Source organism: Pleurodeles waltl, chromosome 4_1 (assembly GCF_031143425.1).
Source record: "Pleurodeles waltl isolate 20211129_DDA chromosome 4_1, aPleWal1.hap1.20221129, whole genome shotgun sequence".
NCBI classification, from domain to species: domain Eukaryota; kingdom Metazoa; phylum Chordata; class Amphibia; order Caudata; family Salamandridae; genus Pleurodeles; species Pleurodeles waltl.
Genome location: NC_090442.1, coordinates 938567353 through 938581672, shown reverse-complemented (window position 1 = coordinate 938581672; position 14320 = coordinate 938567353). Strand labels below are relative to the sequence as shown.

General features: G+C 46.9%; 1 protein-coding gene across 4 annotated transcripts in view; it reads right to left on the bottom strand.

Moving 5' to 3' along the window:
- The window catches only part of BRD1 (bromodomain containing 1), a 453076-nt gene that overhangs the window by 297005 nt on the left and 141751 nt on the right, over positions 1-14320 (bottom strand). For all 4 annotated transcript variants that reach the window (XM_069229712.1, XM_069229715.1, XM_069229714.1 and 1 more), the window contains exon 7: positions 4686-4943. In XM_069229712.1, the coding sequence (XP_069085813.1) occupies positions 4686-4943 (258 nt within the window). The remainder of the gene's footprint in view (positions 1-4685; positions 4944-14320) is intronic.

Sequence of the window (14320 nt, the reverse complement as noted above, 5' to 3'; positions counted from 1 at the left end):
TTGGCATGGCACTCTGAGGGCTTGTCGACTTAGTCATTTTCTCCCCACCAGCACACACAAGCTGTGACGCAGTGTGCATGTGCTGAGTGAGGGGTCCCCAGGGTGGCATAAGACATGCTGCACACCATAGAGACCTTCCCTGGCATCACGGCCCTTGGTACCAGGGGTACCATTTACAAGAGACTTATCTGGGTGCCAGGGCTGTGCCAAATGTGGGAAAAAGGTACAATTTAGGGAAAGAACACTGGTGCTGGGGCCTGGTTAGCAGGGTCCCAGGACACTTTCAATCATAACTGGCATCAACAAAAGGCAAAAAGTCAGGGGGTAACCATGCCAAGGAGGCATTTCCTTACAAATGGTCTCATCGGTGGGGCTACAGTTGACGGTCTTGTCAATGGTGCTGTCAACTGTCTCGTCGATGGTGTAGTCATCGGTCTCTTCGACGGTGCCGCCGTCAACAGTCTCGTCGTCGATTGAACTGTTTCTGTCGACGATGCCCTCATCGACAAGGCCCTCACCGACGAAGGCTTTTCTGAAGTTGTCTTCGCCGACGATTGAGTCATTGGTGGTGCAGGAGATTACACCAATGGCTCCATCGATGAATGTTTTTCCTCACTCACCTGAACTGATGAGACTGGAGCTTTCAGAACCGACATCGATGCTGTCATTCGACAAGAGTCTCGTCGACGAGACGGTGATGATGGTAACTGTGGTAGTCGTCATCACGATCACCGACGGTAGTGTTGTCGTCGACTTCCATTTAAGTGGTACCTTTTTAGACGTTGATGGCTCTGAAGAAGGAGAACGGTGATGGAGCTCCTTCTTGCAACGTGGAGAGGATGGCTGGGAAGAGCTTACCCTGATAAGGTTGCGAAGGGTTTTTATTTTGTGTTTTGTGGTGTTTCCTGCCTTCCTCAGCCTGCCCCAGGTCAGAAGAGCTAGACCTTTTACGAGCTTTGGATCTAAGTCACTCTCCTCACCTGAAGCACAGGATTTTGCCTGTAACCGTATTACAAGTCTTCCTTCCTCGTCTCTCAGAGTTTTAGCAGAGATGGTGTGGCATATTTTGTAGTCTTTCCCCTGATGTTTGGGATGCAGGCAGTACAGACAATTTTTATGTGGATCATCCACATGGAGCCTTTTCTTGACACAGGTCTTCAAAGGGCGAAAAAGGCCTTTCTTGAAAGTATCAGACATTTTCCAAGATAGAAAGTTGTTCTGAAAAGAAAAACTAAGCAGAGCTCAGGGAGACTCCCTTCTCACGACATGCAGTAGAAAATCTGAGGGAATGAGCCTCTTTTGGGAATATTCTAGAGGGTGCTGGCGCCTGATTCGTCATAGGTCAAGTTTTTTTTTTATTTTTATTTTTTTTTTTTAAACAAAAGGACATGGATAGGCTATATGTTTGTGTTTGGTAGCATTATAGCCTATGGATATTCTTACATACTGCTTTTTTAGGATACTGTGGGACTCCCACTTCGACAACGGGGATGATTCAAGCATGTGTATTTATGAAAGATCCAATCCTGGATAACGGATCGATTGTTAAAATTAGGGAATACGCAATCTAAAATTATACCGTCGTCATTAGAAAGCTGGAAATTAAAGTTCGAAAGATACCAAATTGAGATCCACCGGAGAAAACACGTACGAACCCGACGGCAGAGAGAAAACAATCTAACAAAGGACTCAATGCCCATGCGCACTATCACTGAGAGGAGTCACTCGATCTTGTGACTCGAAAACAACTTGCAATACTCCAAGCCCAACACTAGATGGCGAACTTATGTAAAGCATGTGTATCTACAGCCACACATGCCATTGAACATAACAGTTGCTTTTATGTATGCTGTGAAATAAATAACTTCATTACAACGTAAGCAGTTTTTAAATTAAAAATACTTTTCAGTTTCAAAAATCGACAGTGCAATTTTCTGAGTCTTCAATGTTAACCTATCCGAGGAAAGTCTTTTTGGCATCAGAAAAAGCTTACTGGGCAGGTGGCGGTCAGGAGGAACATTCAGATGGAGGCTGCAGGTGTCACTGTGGAGTCTGCAGGGATCAGCCCATGGTGGAATCTTGTCCAGAAGCGCTGGCGAACCTTCACAGGACCGGTGGCCCAATTAGGCTTGGGCCGTGAGCATTGGGTGCAGAGGTATATCCAGAGGTGTTTTGGCGCTTCCTCAGGCAGACTTCTTTGAAGTTAGTTTCTTTTGTCAGGTCCACTATCCACAGGGGTTTGTGGTCTTTATCGAAAGCAGAAAGTCTTCCAAAGGCTTTGGAGGTTGCTGGGCTGCAGGACAAGTCGTCTTTTGGGTGCAGGTTTTTCGAGGGCTGCAGACAGGCCGGGAGGGCTGGGGCCAAGTCAGTTGGTGTCTTCATTCTTCTCTGCTGATGTGACTTCTGTGGTGTCCAGCTCTTCTTAGGTCGACAGGAACCTGAATTCTAGGGTTCAGGGTGCCACATAAATACTGAATTTAGTGGTGTTACAGGGAGTGCTAGGTGGTAACCAATAGGCTACTCCCCTTTAGGAGGACTACACCCTTCTTATAACCATTTCGTTTGGGAAGTGGGCATAGCACTAACGCTCTTGGATTAATTCCTTCCACAAAAGATGGAGTAATTTAAAAAGTAGAATCCACTTCAGCTCGTCCACCTTAGGGGTGGGACTGGCATGAAGTGGGCACTCCTCCAAATTTAACTAATTTTCCCGCCAGTCCTCTCACCAATAGTAGAGTCGGGAACAGGGGGGGTCAGCCTTCTCTACCATTTGGAGAGACCTAGGTCACATTTCAAAGGCAGCAAGGCCTAGAATGTCTGTCGTGCCTGGGAGAAGAGGTCACACCTCTGCCAAGAGCAGGCCTTTGTTCTGAGCCCTCAAGGGCATTGGCTCTCACCTCAGGAGGCCAGAACTCTATCTAAAGTGGCTGCACTGGTTTTGGACAGTGAGTGCTCACACTACGAGTTGGCAGGTTTTCAGTGGGCACCTCTAAGTGGCCCTCTAAGTGCATGTATTAATAAATCCATCACTGGATTCAGTGAGAGTTTATTAATACTAGATGTTTGATACCAAACATCCCTTTTCACGGAAACCATCACGTAGCTGGGGAACACGTAATGACTAGTGACAAGCACACGTATATAAAATGGCTTCCCTGTTCACTTACTATGTGTGAGAATCGACAAAGACATATCTCATACCTAGCTCATAGCTCATGCAGGTATGCCCTCACGTGTAATATAATGCACCCTGCCTTTAGGGCTGGAAGTTCTGATAGAGAGGGTGACTTACATTTATTGCATGCAGTGTAAAAGGGGACAAGGCACACAGGCTGTGTACCATGTTGTGTTTTCATTTTAGTTCTGCACCACGACACACAACCTGCGAAGCAGCGAGGTGTGCACTTAGTGAGAGGATCCCTCACGGTGACACAGCTCGCGCTGCAGCCCCCAGGGGCCTCCCTTTAGTAACCCATGTCCTAGGTAGCAGGGGTACCATTTACTACAGACCTGTAGTGGTAGCTAAAGGTTTGGCAATTGAAAAAACAACTGTGCAGTTTTGGGCGAAGAGATCTGGCACTGAGGAACTGTTTGGCAGGGGCCCAGTGCACTTTCAATCAAAATTGCGCCAGAAACTAGGGAAAAAGCGTGTCGGGGAATGACCATGTCAAAAGAGGCACTTTCCTACAGGTGTTAAGATACATTACACTACAACTCCAGAATGTCTTTCTGGAATAATGTTGAGAAGATTTCCTGCATTTGGCAATCTTTCTCCAACATAGACTCTAGATGTCTCAGAACTACGTTGACAAAAACTGTGAATCCCTACTGGTCTCTAGGGCCCGCCATCTTGACATACCAAGGACATCCTAATGATTTCCAAGTATGGAAACCATGTTTCGGGGAGGGGTTTTTAGAGGAAAAAATATTAAAAGCTATAAGTTTGACCTTTCTCAGTGGTGCCTAATTTGATTTTATAACACTCAAACATATGTTTTAGAGAGGACATTTAAGCATTTCTGTACTTTCCACAGACTAAAGGAAACATCCTAACTAACAATACAGATAGAGGTCAATGTCAAGCTGTTTTCAAGCACCTAGCACAAAGGAGCTTTTGTAACATTTGGTGTTGGTTTGTTGGATCTCTGGCCCAGAAGGTGCTATGTAGGTCTCATTTTCTTGGTTAATCATACTTTTAAGTGTAGTATTAACTAATCCTGTTAAAGCCCTTTCTGTTTCAAAAGGAAAAGATGTTTGTTTCATCAGTGTACAATATTACTTTTTTTCCTCAGACATCAGTGGTAAACGACCTTACCCACATAGGATAACGTACAGTACTGTCTAACTGCCCATGGACTCCAAATAACAGCCTCACAGCTAAAATGATGGAACCATGCACAAAATTAAGATGGCACACCAAAATATGATGCAGATGTCAAGACCAGACAGACAAATCATTACAGTTTAAAAAGGGCATAGAAACAAATAAAAGTAAAATGTCTTAGAACCTAGAAATTTCTTCTAGATCGATTAAAAAGTGATGAAAACCATAATAAGTTTTCAACAAGCCTTAAAAACAAGACATTTGCAGAAACATTTCTTTTTCTTTTAAAGTGCACAACTTTTTTTTACTTCTCTTCAGCTCTTGGGCACATGATATATTTACATAAAAAATTCTGCCTCACCTTCTTCAGCTTCTTGCTGTAATGTTGCACTTTGCTCTTCAAAACTTCCAATAACAGATTCTATTTGAGGGGGTTGAATACGTTGCTGACTCAATATTACACGAATGTTGCCAATTTCTTTCTTTAACAGTTTAATTCGTTTAGTCCTTGATCCACTTGGTTTCATTGCACATGTTTGGTCAAGCTTCTCCAACATCTCTCTTAACTGCTCTTCTAATGACATGCTCTCTCTGTTTACAGGATTAAGCAACCAATCCACTATAAGGACAAACAGAAAATTAGAATTTCAGAAACAAGTGAAAATATAATATTAAACATGAAACATTTAAATTAATGAATGGACTGTAAATTTGATGGGGTTGTAAATAAGGATTGTAAAGTGCATTCGTGTATTCTGAGGCTGGAGTATTTTGAATTTGCCGTTATCAAGGCAAAAGTCAATAATAAAAGGTCATTCAAACACTGCAGTGGCTCACATTGAGTAGAACTCAATTTTCTCTGTCAGGATGGTAAAGTGGCAGGTAAAATGGGTAAGGTTGGCTGGCAAAACTATTTTCTGCCCGATTGAGGTTGTGTAAACAACATAATCAAGGTGAGAGACTTCTTTCTTATCAATATGAGGGAGTATGATGAACAATACGTTTGCTCCTAGAACCTTAACATCCTTACAATTATTCTCACTGGTATACAACATCTTGATCACTTCAAGGCTTGATAGTCATCATTTCCTACAGCAGTTACCCTAAAGGCTTTGAGAGCGTTATGTAATGAAATATTACCTACAGGTGAGTTGGCAGGTTTGCAGCCAATTAAATAGGAACCAACGTCAGATATTCAATTAGTAAACTGGATGTGCACCATAGCATACTGGAATCGGTATAAGAGTGTAGTTGAAGTAGACTCAATAACTTAACTATTAGTAGTCACTAATTAAAACATTATCTTCATCAAAGAATCAAAATAAACAAATGTCAGTGGATACGCCGGCGTCATGGCATAACACTCGTTTGAGAGAGCAGAAAAGATCGCCTGCTACTGAGTTACAGAGAATTAAAGCACACTTCAACATTTAAAAAGAAATACAAAGAGTAATATGTAGACTGCATAAGACAGCTGTATGCCCATCAAGGCAAACTTAATAAGGAAAGCAATGTATACACTCGCACCAAATTTGTAAATCTAGCGACTCCAGAAAGTTCTGACGTTTTGGTGTTAAATGAAAAAAACTAAATGCCAAGCAGCACAAGGACAACAGAATTTAAGAAGCTGAGTGGACAAAGTTTTGTTACTGTCTTCTATTTTACCACCGTTTCTTCGGCCAGAAGCAATGAGGGCTCTGGTAATAAAAAAAAATAAGGAACACCCGGAAAACGGTGCTGAGACCTTGGTTTCTAGAAAAGTGGAAATTATTAAAAAGGGAAGGAAGGACAGTGCACCTGGACTAAATGTTCTTTCTAGTGCCCTCCAAGCCTAAAATTCTGCATCCGTATCGGAATCATGGAAGGACTCTAATGTCTGTACTGTCCACAAACAGGAAGCACTGAGTAAGTTGAGCAAGACGTATTGCTGCCCTGGAAGTGGAGACAAAAGTATTTTTCCTCACTGTTATACTTTAGGGTTCCACAATATGGGCCAAAAATGCAGATCGTTTACTTAGTTACAAAATTCTTCCAACAACATCTGTGGCACAAAAGATACTGTCATCAATTTGTCTACACTTCTTCACAATTGTACGCAAGGTGAAGAGACAAATATCTGTGCTCATTTTAGTTCCTTTTAAGATGGGGTCGGATGGCATAGACAAGGGAAAAGTATTGCACAAGCTGAGTCTATAGGGCATCACTGTCATGTTGCTGAGGACACTTAAAACTGGAGGCAGAACCATTATCACTATCAAGATTCAAAACGAGTTTGAAACAGGGGTGATTATTAGCACCACTGTTGTGCAACTTGTGTGTTCCAGCCTGAAGCACAGCAATAGAAAAAACAAACGTGTGTGGTACTACAGCAGCGGCCACCTATTACTTGCAATATGCAGACAACCTGGTTCCACTCAGGAAAATCAGTATTGCGCTACAGTATATTGTAGGCATCCTTGGAAAGCACTGCAACGAGAACAACTTTGCAGAAAATGCTACTAAATCTAGTGTGCTACGTTTCAGGAAAACAATGGAAAAGGCAAGGCAATACGAATTGAATGACAGCTTCGTTTTAAGAGCACAAACGCACAAATACCTATCTGTCACATTCTGGGGTAGACTGGGCAATCTGGCGCATTTATTGTACTTAAAACCTGAAGCTATATCATTCATGTTTGTTCTGAAAAAGCTTCTGAAGTTTCTCATAGGTCTGTCAGTAAAGCCTGTTCTTGATGTTGTCAAATAAAAATATCTACCAAACATAAAATAAATTCAAATTTGGACTGAAAGTACTTCTAAAACCACATTAAAAAAAGTTCTTCACGGGGCCATGTCCAAGATAGCGCCTGGGCGGTAATGAGCTTACAGAGGTCTTGCCTGCCCTACTGTTACTGTCAGAGGTCGGGTGCCTTGTGTCCTGCATGCCGAATAGCACCAGCACAGCTTCCAGAGAAGTGCAGGATTGAGGGGGCATGCTTTCCTGACGGCAGGGAGATCCCCGAGCCCTGCTAAGGAACCTCAATCACTGCGATCTACGGCATACCTGAACTTATAATGGCAGCCGCTCGGAGCTGAACAGCAAAGAGGTATGGCTGAGCCCCTGCCTGCCACGCGGTGTACCTGTGCATCACAACCTACATCCCACCCCTTTCCTCTCCCCCCCACACTCACCACACCGCTCTCCCTGGCCGATCTCCTGCCTGCAGGTGTCCTGACCGGGGGAGGCTGGGGTTTGGGGGGCGGGTCAGCTGCCTGGTGTCCGTGTGGCAGGCAGAGGTGGCCAACAGTGTAAAGACAGGGCACCTGTCCTGGGGAAGTAACGTAGGTGCGTTCGGTGGAACAGGAGAACCATGATTTGGCCTGTCCCTGGCCTCGGTGGAGCGACGGATGTGACCTGCCCTTTGGTGCTGGGCCCAAGAGACTATTGAGAGCTCGGCTGGATGCAGACTGAGGCAGAAAAAAACCGGGGTCTGCTCACCACTTGTTGAGTGTCGCCTGCCCTGCCAGTGGCGCCCTTTCGTGGAGCTAACAAGGTGTGGCCGACCACAAGCACCAAAGATCTGTAGCAGAATCTGGGGCTCGCCTGTTTCACCCACCCCGGCAACAAAGTACTGCACAACGGGTGCCACTATGTTAGAGCAATATCCCAGACTGTACTTTGAACGCTGGCTGCATGTTCTTTCTCATGGTGGGGGCACCGGGGAGCCTTTCCCAATGTTGAGAGGCCACTAGGGTGGCTTTTGGCGACATGGAACTGACTGGATGTTGTTCTCGACTCTGCAGGCATTAATACGACATAACCACACTGCAGGCCCACCACCTCAGTTTGGACACCTGCCCGACTGGGCCTAGTGGCACGGAGCTTTCTCAGTTTGGTTAGCCAGGAGACTGGCTTCTTGGCATGCTGTGACCGTGGGGACGTTCTTCTCTGTGGGTAAACCTGGTGGAGGCTAATTAACGAACAGCAGCCATCGATGCCCTCCAGGTAGAGTTGTGTAAGCTGTGAAGTACTGGTGACATGGCAGGCCCACACAATAATGAAAACGATGCCTCCATCAAGGAATTCCTCGCCAAGTCCCACAAGCCAAAGGCCAGGAGACCTCCCCCTCGGCATCGCCAGCAGCAGCTGGCGCCGGCTTTGAGTTGGCCAATGGAACCGAACAAGTCACTCGTGCCTTCCAGGAGACCCTCTCTGGCGTTCTGCGGGCTGATATTGCAACCTTTAAACAGGACATAGCTGTAGACGTTAAGGGTCTCACAAGAGTAGTAAATGAGCTAGGTGAACAAGTTACCAACCTTGAACAAACCAGTGATGCACACGGAGAAGAACTTGATGCACATCATTGTGAACTGCTGGAGTTGCAAGACAAGAATGCGGAGATGTGTTACTAAGTAATGGATGTTGAAAACAGGTCTCGAAGGGGCCAATATAAAAATTAAACGGGTCTTGCTGCAGTCTGCTGTGAGATGCCTGGAAGATTATGTTTGCAGCCTCTTCCATCATGTTGCCCCGGACTTCGCATCGCAGGACACTGTACTGGACTGAACGCACCACGTGGGTCACCCTGCTACATCTACTAGACAGCCCCAAGACATCCTAACCTGCTTGCACTACAAGAAGAAGGAAAACATTATGATAGCGATACAAAACTGCAATGCCATAGACTTCGAGAGTACCAAAGTTTGGTTGTACCAAGCCCTCTCTCTTATTACCCTGCAAAGTCATTGCTTGTTGCGACCCATCACGGATTTCCTAAAAGAGAAAGGAATTAGCTACCGCTGGGGGCACCCATTCCACCTCGCCTTTGTATGGGACAGTGAGACAAGTAGTGTGCGCACGTTGGAGAAAACCAAAGCAGTTCTGCCTATTGATGCCCAGCAAGGGGCAGGGACTTCTTGTTACCCCCACGGAGTCCCTCACACTCATCAATGAGCTCCAGATGTTCCACACAAAGGAAGACAACAAAATCAGCCAAGCCCACAAGTGGAGAGCTTGAAGGAAAGATCAGCCCTCATCCAACAACTCCAACATCGGGACAATGCCCCGACCCTGAAAATGATTGATTAACATCATTACTGTAATATGAACACAATAGGCCCCTCTTCTGGCACCCGCGAAGTTGACCGCTCTCCTGCTACAGTGTGCGGTCTGTATAGGACCCATTTCAACTGTGCAGAGTTGATTTATGCCGGCAGCGTAGTGCCCTACCCCGCAGATTGCTTACGACCACCTTGGCTGCTACGACATGGACCCCAATCAAATTGTTTGGTAAGGTATCTGAAGGGACCGCTCTAGTTCTGTTGTTAATTACTGTTCCTCACGTCTTTTTTCATTTCCTCTTTCTACCTTTATCTATCACCCAAGATGTGATATGGTCTATATACACTATCTTTGTGTAGTCCGCTTGTCCGATTTCCCTTGGCTTGCACCCCTCGCCCACGTTCTTACACTATATGCCAAATGGTCCGCATAATTAGCTATAATGTTCAAGGCCTCAACGCTCCTGCAAAAAGCTTGCCATTCTTCTCTATGTTACAGGAGTCCAGGTGTGACATCTGTCTCATCCAGGATCTCCTTAAGGCAGACTGGAAACACCTGCGATCCAAATGGTTCAATTGTCAATATTTCTCCATTGGCAAGGGGAAAAGGTCAGGGGTAGCTATTCTTTTGGCCTCCCATTTCCCTGGCAGGGTGGTTCAGACGCAGGCTGAAGTCCCTGATAGACTTTCATTTCTTCACATCACCATGTGTCCTAACTAGGGGGGGGGGGGGGGGGGGGGGCGGGGTCCCCAATGCTGGCATGGATAGGTCCACAAAGTGGGTGGGTCAAGCAGGTACCCTTTCCTCACAGGGTCTGGAGCAACTGATCACGTGTTCTCATGGACGTCTGGCGCAAATGTCACTCTGTAGGGAGGGATTTTGCCTTCTTCTCGACTGCCCAACACGAACTACAAGGTTAGATCTTTACCTCGCGACCCACAGGCTTTTGGCATCCACCACCACAGTTGCAACTGGAGCAGCATCACCATACACCTCCCAGGCCTGACCCCCCACAACAACGTACTTGGCATCCTAACCATAGGCTCTTAACATGCGCAGCCCATATCATAGAGATAACGTGAGAAATTAGCGACTTTCTGGACACCAATGATAGTCTGGGCACACCCAACGCACCCCTAAGGGATACATTGAAAGCTGTACTTTGTGGCCAGCTGATCTCCCTGCGGCACGATTAAACAGGGACAGATGGGATAAGTGGGCAACACTTGAGGGCCAGGTGAAGGAACTAGAAGATGAACACAAACAAACGGAGTGTGGCTGGGGAGGTTGGAGGTAATAAAGCCGGATGTCTTTTAGAACATCGTGTTCGACAGAGGTGATTGAACAAGAAGGCCCACAAGGTGAATGATTCTCCCAAGATGAGCTTATTGCTCAGTCTTTCAAACATTTTTACGCCACTCTTTATCCCGCTGCGGACGTGGCGGAGGAAGAGGCTTCACAGGCCACCTTAAAGCACTTGACACCACAAGATGCCCGTAGGAAAGTACCCCCTTTTCGGCATGGTTACCACCACATTTTGCCTGCTATCAGTGTATTTTGACTATCTTCACAGGGATCCTGTTAACCAGGTCTCCAGTGGCGGTGCTCGCTACCTCTGGATTTGGTAGTTCCTAACTTATTACACCCCACAATTGGCATACTGATCCCCCATAAAAGTCCCATATAGTCCCTGCCGTTGTAGCCTGCATGAAACGGTGTAGGCACCCTTTTCACTACAGGTCACTGTAAGTCACCCCTATGGCAGGCCCTCCTAGTCCAGAGGGCAGGGTGCAGGTACCAGTGTGTGAGGGCACCCCTGCATGAGCAGAGGTGACCCCAGGGACTCCAGCTCCATTTTCCTGGAATTTGTAAGTGCAGGTAAGCCATTTTAGCCAAGTCCAGCTACATAATACTAACTCCGAACCTAGGCATGTTTGGTATCAAACATGTTGGAATCATACCCCAATACTGTTGCCAGTATTGGTTGTATGATTCCATGCACTCTGGGGCTCCTTAGAGGACCCACAGCTTTGCTCCTACCAGTTTGCGGGGTTTTCCTAGGCAGTCCGCACTGCTGCCATCCTACAGACAGGTTTCTGCCCTCCTGCTACTTGAACACCTCAATCCGAGGAAGGCAGAACAAAGGATTTCCTGTGGGAGAGGGGGCAACACCCTCTCTGTAGGAAAATGGCTCCCTGTTGCAGTTATTCCCCACTTTTTGCCTGATATTGATGCTGACTTGACTGAGAAGTGTGATGGGACCCTGCTAACCAGGCCCCAGCACCAGTGTTCTTTAACTAATTAAATTATTTCCACAATTGGCACACCCCTGGCACACAGATAAGTCCCTTGTAAAAGGTACCAGTGGTACCAAGGGCCCTGTGACCAGGGAAGGCCTCTAAGGGCTGCAGCATGTGTTGTGCCACCCTTAGGGACCCCTCACCTAACACATGCACACTGCCATTGCAGATTGTGTGTGTTGGTGGGGAGAAAAGGGCAAAGTCGACATGGCATCCCCCTCAGGGTGCCAGGCACACAAAATACTGCCTGTGGCATAGGCAAGTCACCCCTCTAGCAGGCCTTACAGCCCTAAGTCCGGGTGCACTATACCACAGGTGAGGGCATAGCTGCATGAGCAATATGTCCCTACTGTGTCTAAGTCCATTCTTAGACATTGCAAGTAGACTGTGGTCATATTAAGTATATGGTCTGGGAGTTTGTCAAAAACGAACTCCACAGCTCCATAATGGCTACAATGAATACTGGGAAGTTTGGTATCAAACTTCTCAGGATAATAAACCCACACTGATGCCAGTGTTGGATTTATTTAAAAAATGCACAGAGGGCATCTTAGAGATGCCCCCTGTATTTTACCCAATCCTTCATTGCAGGACTGACTGGTCTGTGCCAGCCTGCTGCTAAGAGATGAGTTTCTGACCCCATGCGGTGAGGGCCTTTGTGCCCTCTGAGGCCAGAAAAAAAGCCTACTCTGGGTAGAGGTGCTTCACTCCTCTCCCCTGCAGGAACTGTAACACCTAGCAGTGAGCCTTAAAGGCTCACGCTTCGAGTTACAATGCCCCAGGGCACTCCAGCTAGTGGAGATGCCCACCCCTTGGACACAGCCCCCACTGTTGGCGGCAAGTCCAGAGGAGATAATGAGAAAAACAAGGAGGAGTCACCCACCAGTCAGGACAGCCCCTAAGGTGTCCTGAGCTGAGGTGACCCCTGCCTTTATAAATCCTCCATCTTGAGATTGGAGGATTCCCCCAATAGGATTAGGGATGTGCCCCCTCCTGCATTAGTTACTGCCCTCCTGACCTAAACACACCCCTTAATTCAGTATTTAGGGGCGACCCAGAACCCAGGAAATCAGATTCCTGCAACCTTAACAAAGAAGAAGGACTGCTGACCTACAAGCCCTGCAGAGAAGATGGAAGACGACAACTGCTTTGGCCTCAGCCCTACCGGCCTGTCTCCTGACTCGAAAACCTGCAACCAGTGACGCATCCGACAGGGACCAGCGACCTCTGAAGCCTCAGAGGACTGCCCTGAACCAAAGGACCAAGAAACTCCAGTGAGCAGCAGCTCTGCTCAACTTCAACAAAAACTTTGCAACTTTAAAGAACTTCACTCTTCCCGTCAGAAGCGTGAGACTTCACACTCTGCACCCGACTACCCCGGCTCCAGATCCAAAGAACCAACACCACATGGAGGACTCCCAGGTGACTGCGGGCCAGTGAGTAGCCCGAGACGACCCCCCTGGACCCTCAAAGCGACACCTGCATGGAGACTCCAGAGGCTCTCCCTGAAAGCGACTGCCTGTAACAAGGGACCAGACGCCTGGACCAAGCACTGCACCCGCAGCCCCCAGGACCTGAAGGAACCAAACCTCAGTGCAGGAGTGATCCCCAGGAGACCCTCTGCCTATCCCAGGTGGTCGCTGTCCTGAGAAGCCCCCCCTGTGCCTGCATGCACCGCTAGAGTGACCCCCCGGCTCCCTCCAGTGAAACCAATACAAAACCCGACGCCTGCTTTGCACACTGCACCCGGCCGCCCCTGTGCCGCTGAGGTGTGTTTTGTGCGCCTACTTGTGTCCCTCCCAGTGCTCTACAAAACCCCCCTGGTCAGCCCCCTGAGGACGCAGGTACCTACCTGCTGGCAGACTGGAACCGGAGCACCCCTGTTCTCCATAGGCGCCTATGTGTTTTGGGCACCTCTTTGACCTCTGCACCTGACCGGCCCGAGCTGCTGGTGTGGTAACTTTGGGGTTGCCTTGAACCCCCAACGGTGGGCTACCTTGGACCCAACTTTGAACCCTATAAGTGTTTTACTTACCTGTGAACTGAACCTCTACTTACCTCCCACAGGAACTGTTGATTTTTGCACTGTGTCCACTTTTAAAATAGCTTATTGCCATTTTAACAAAAACTGTATATGTTATTGCTCTAATTCAAAGTTCCTAACTTACTTTGTGCAGTACCTAGCATTTTATGTATTAATTCAAATCTTGAACTTGTGGTTCTAAAAATAAATTAAGAAAATATATTTTTCAATATAAAAACCTATTTGCCTGGAGTTAAGTCTTTGAGTGTGTCTTCCTCATTTATTGCCTGTGTGTGTGTACAACAAATGCTTAACACTGCCCTCTGATAAGCCTACTGCTCGACCACACTACCACAAAATAGAGCATTAGAATTATCAATTTTAAGTGACCAATCCTCCTTTTAGGGCTATATAGGGTCTGCCTCTTGGGTGGGTCCACAGAATCGATGTGCAAGATTCCAGCAGGACTCCTCTGCAATATGTGCTTCGTCTGGCCACTGGAACTGCAACTGGACTTCACAGGAACCTACAATCTGCCATTCAAGCTCCAACTTCGCTCTGCAACATTATTTCTCAGGCTCCTCCCAGCAACTGCAACATTTCCCCGGCTGTGCATCCTCTGAGGGTGGCAA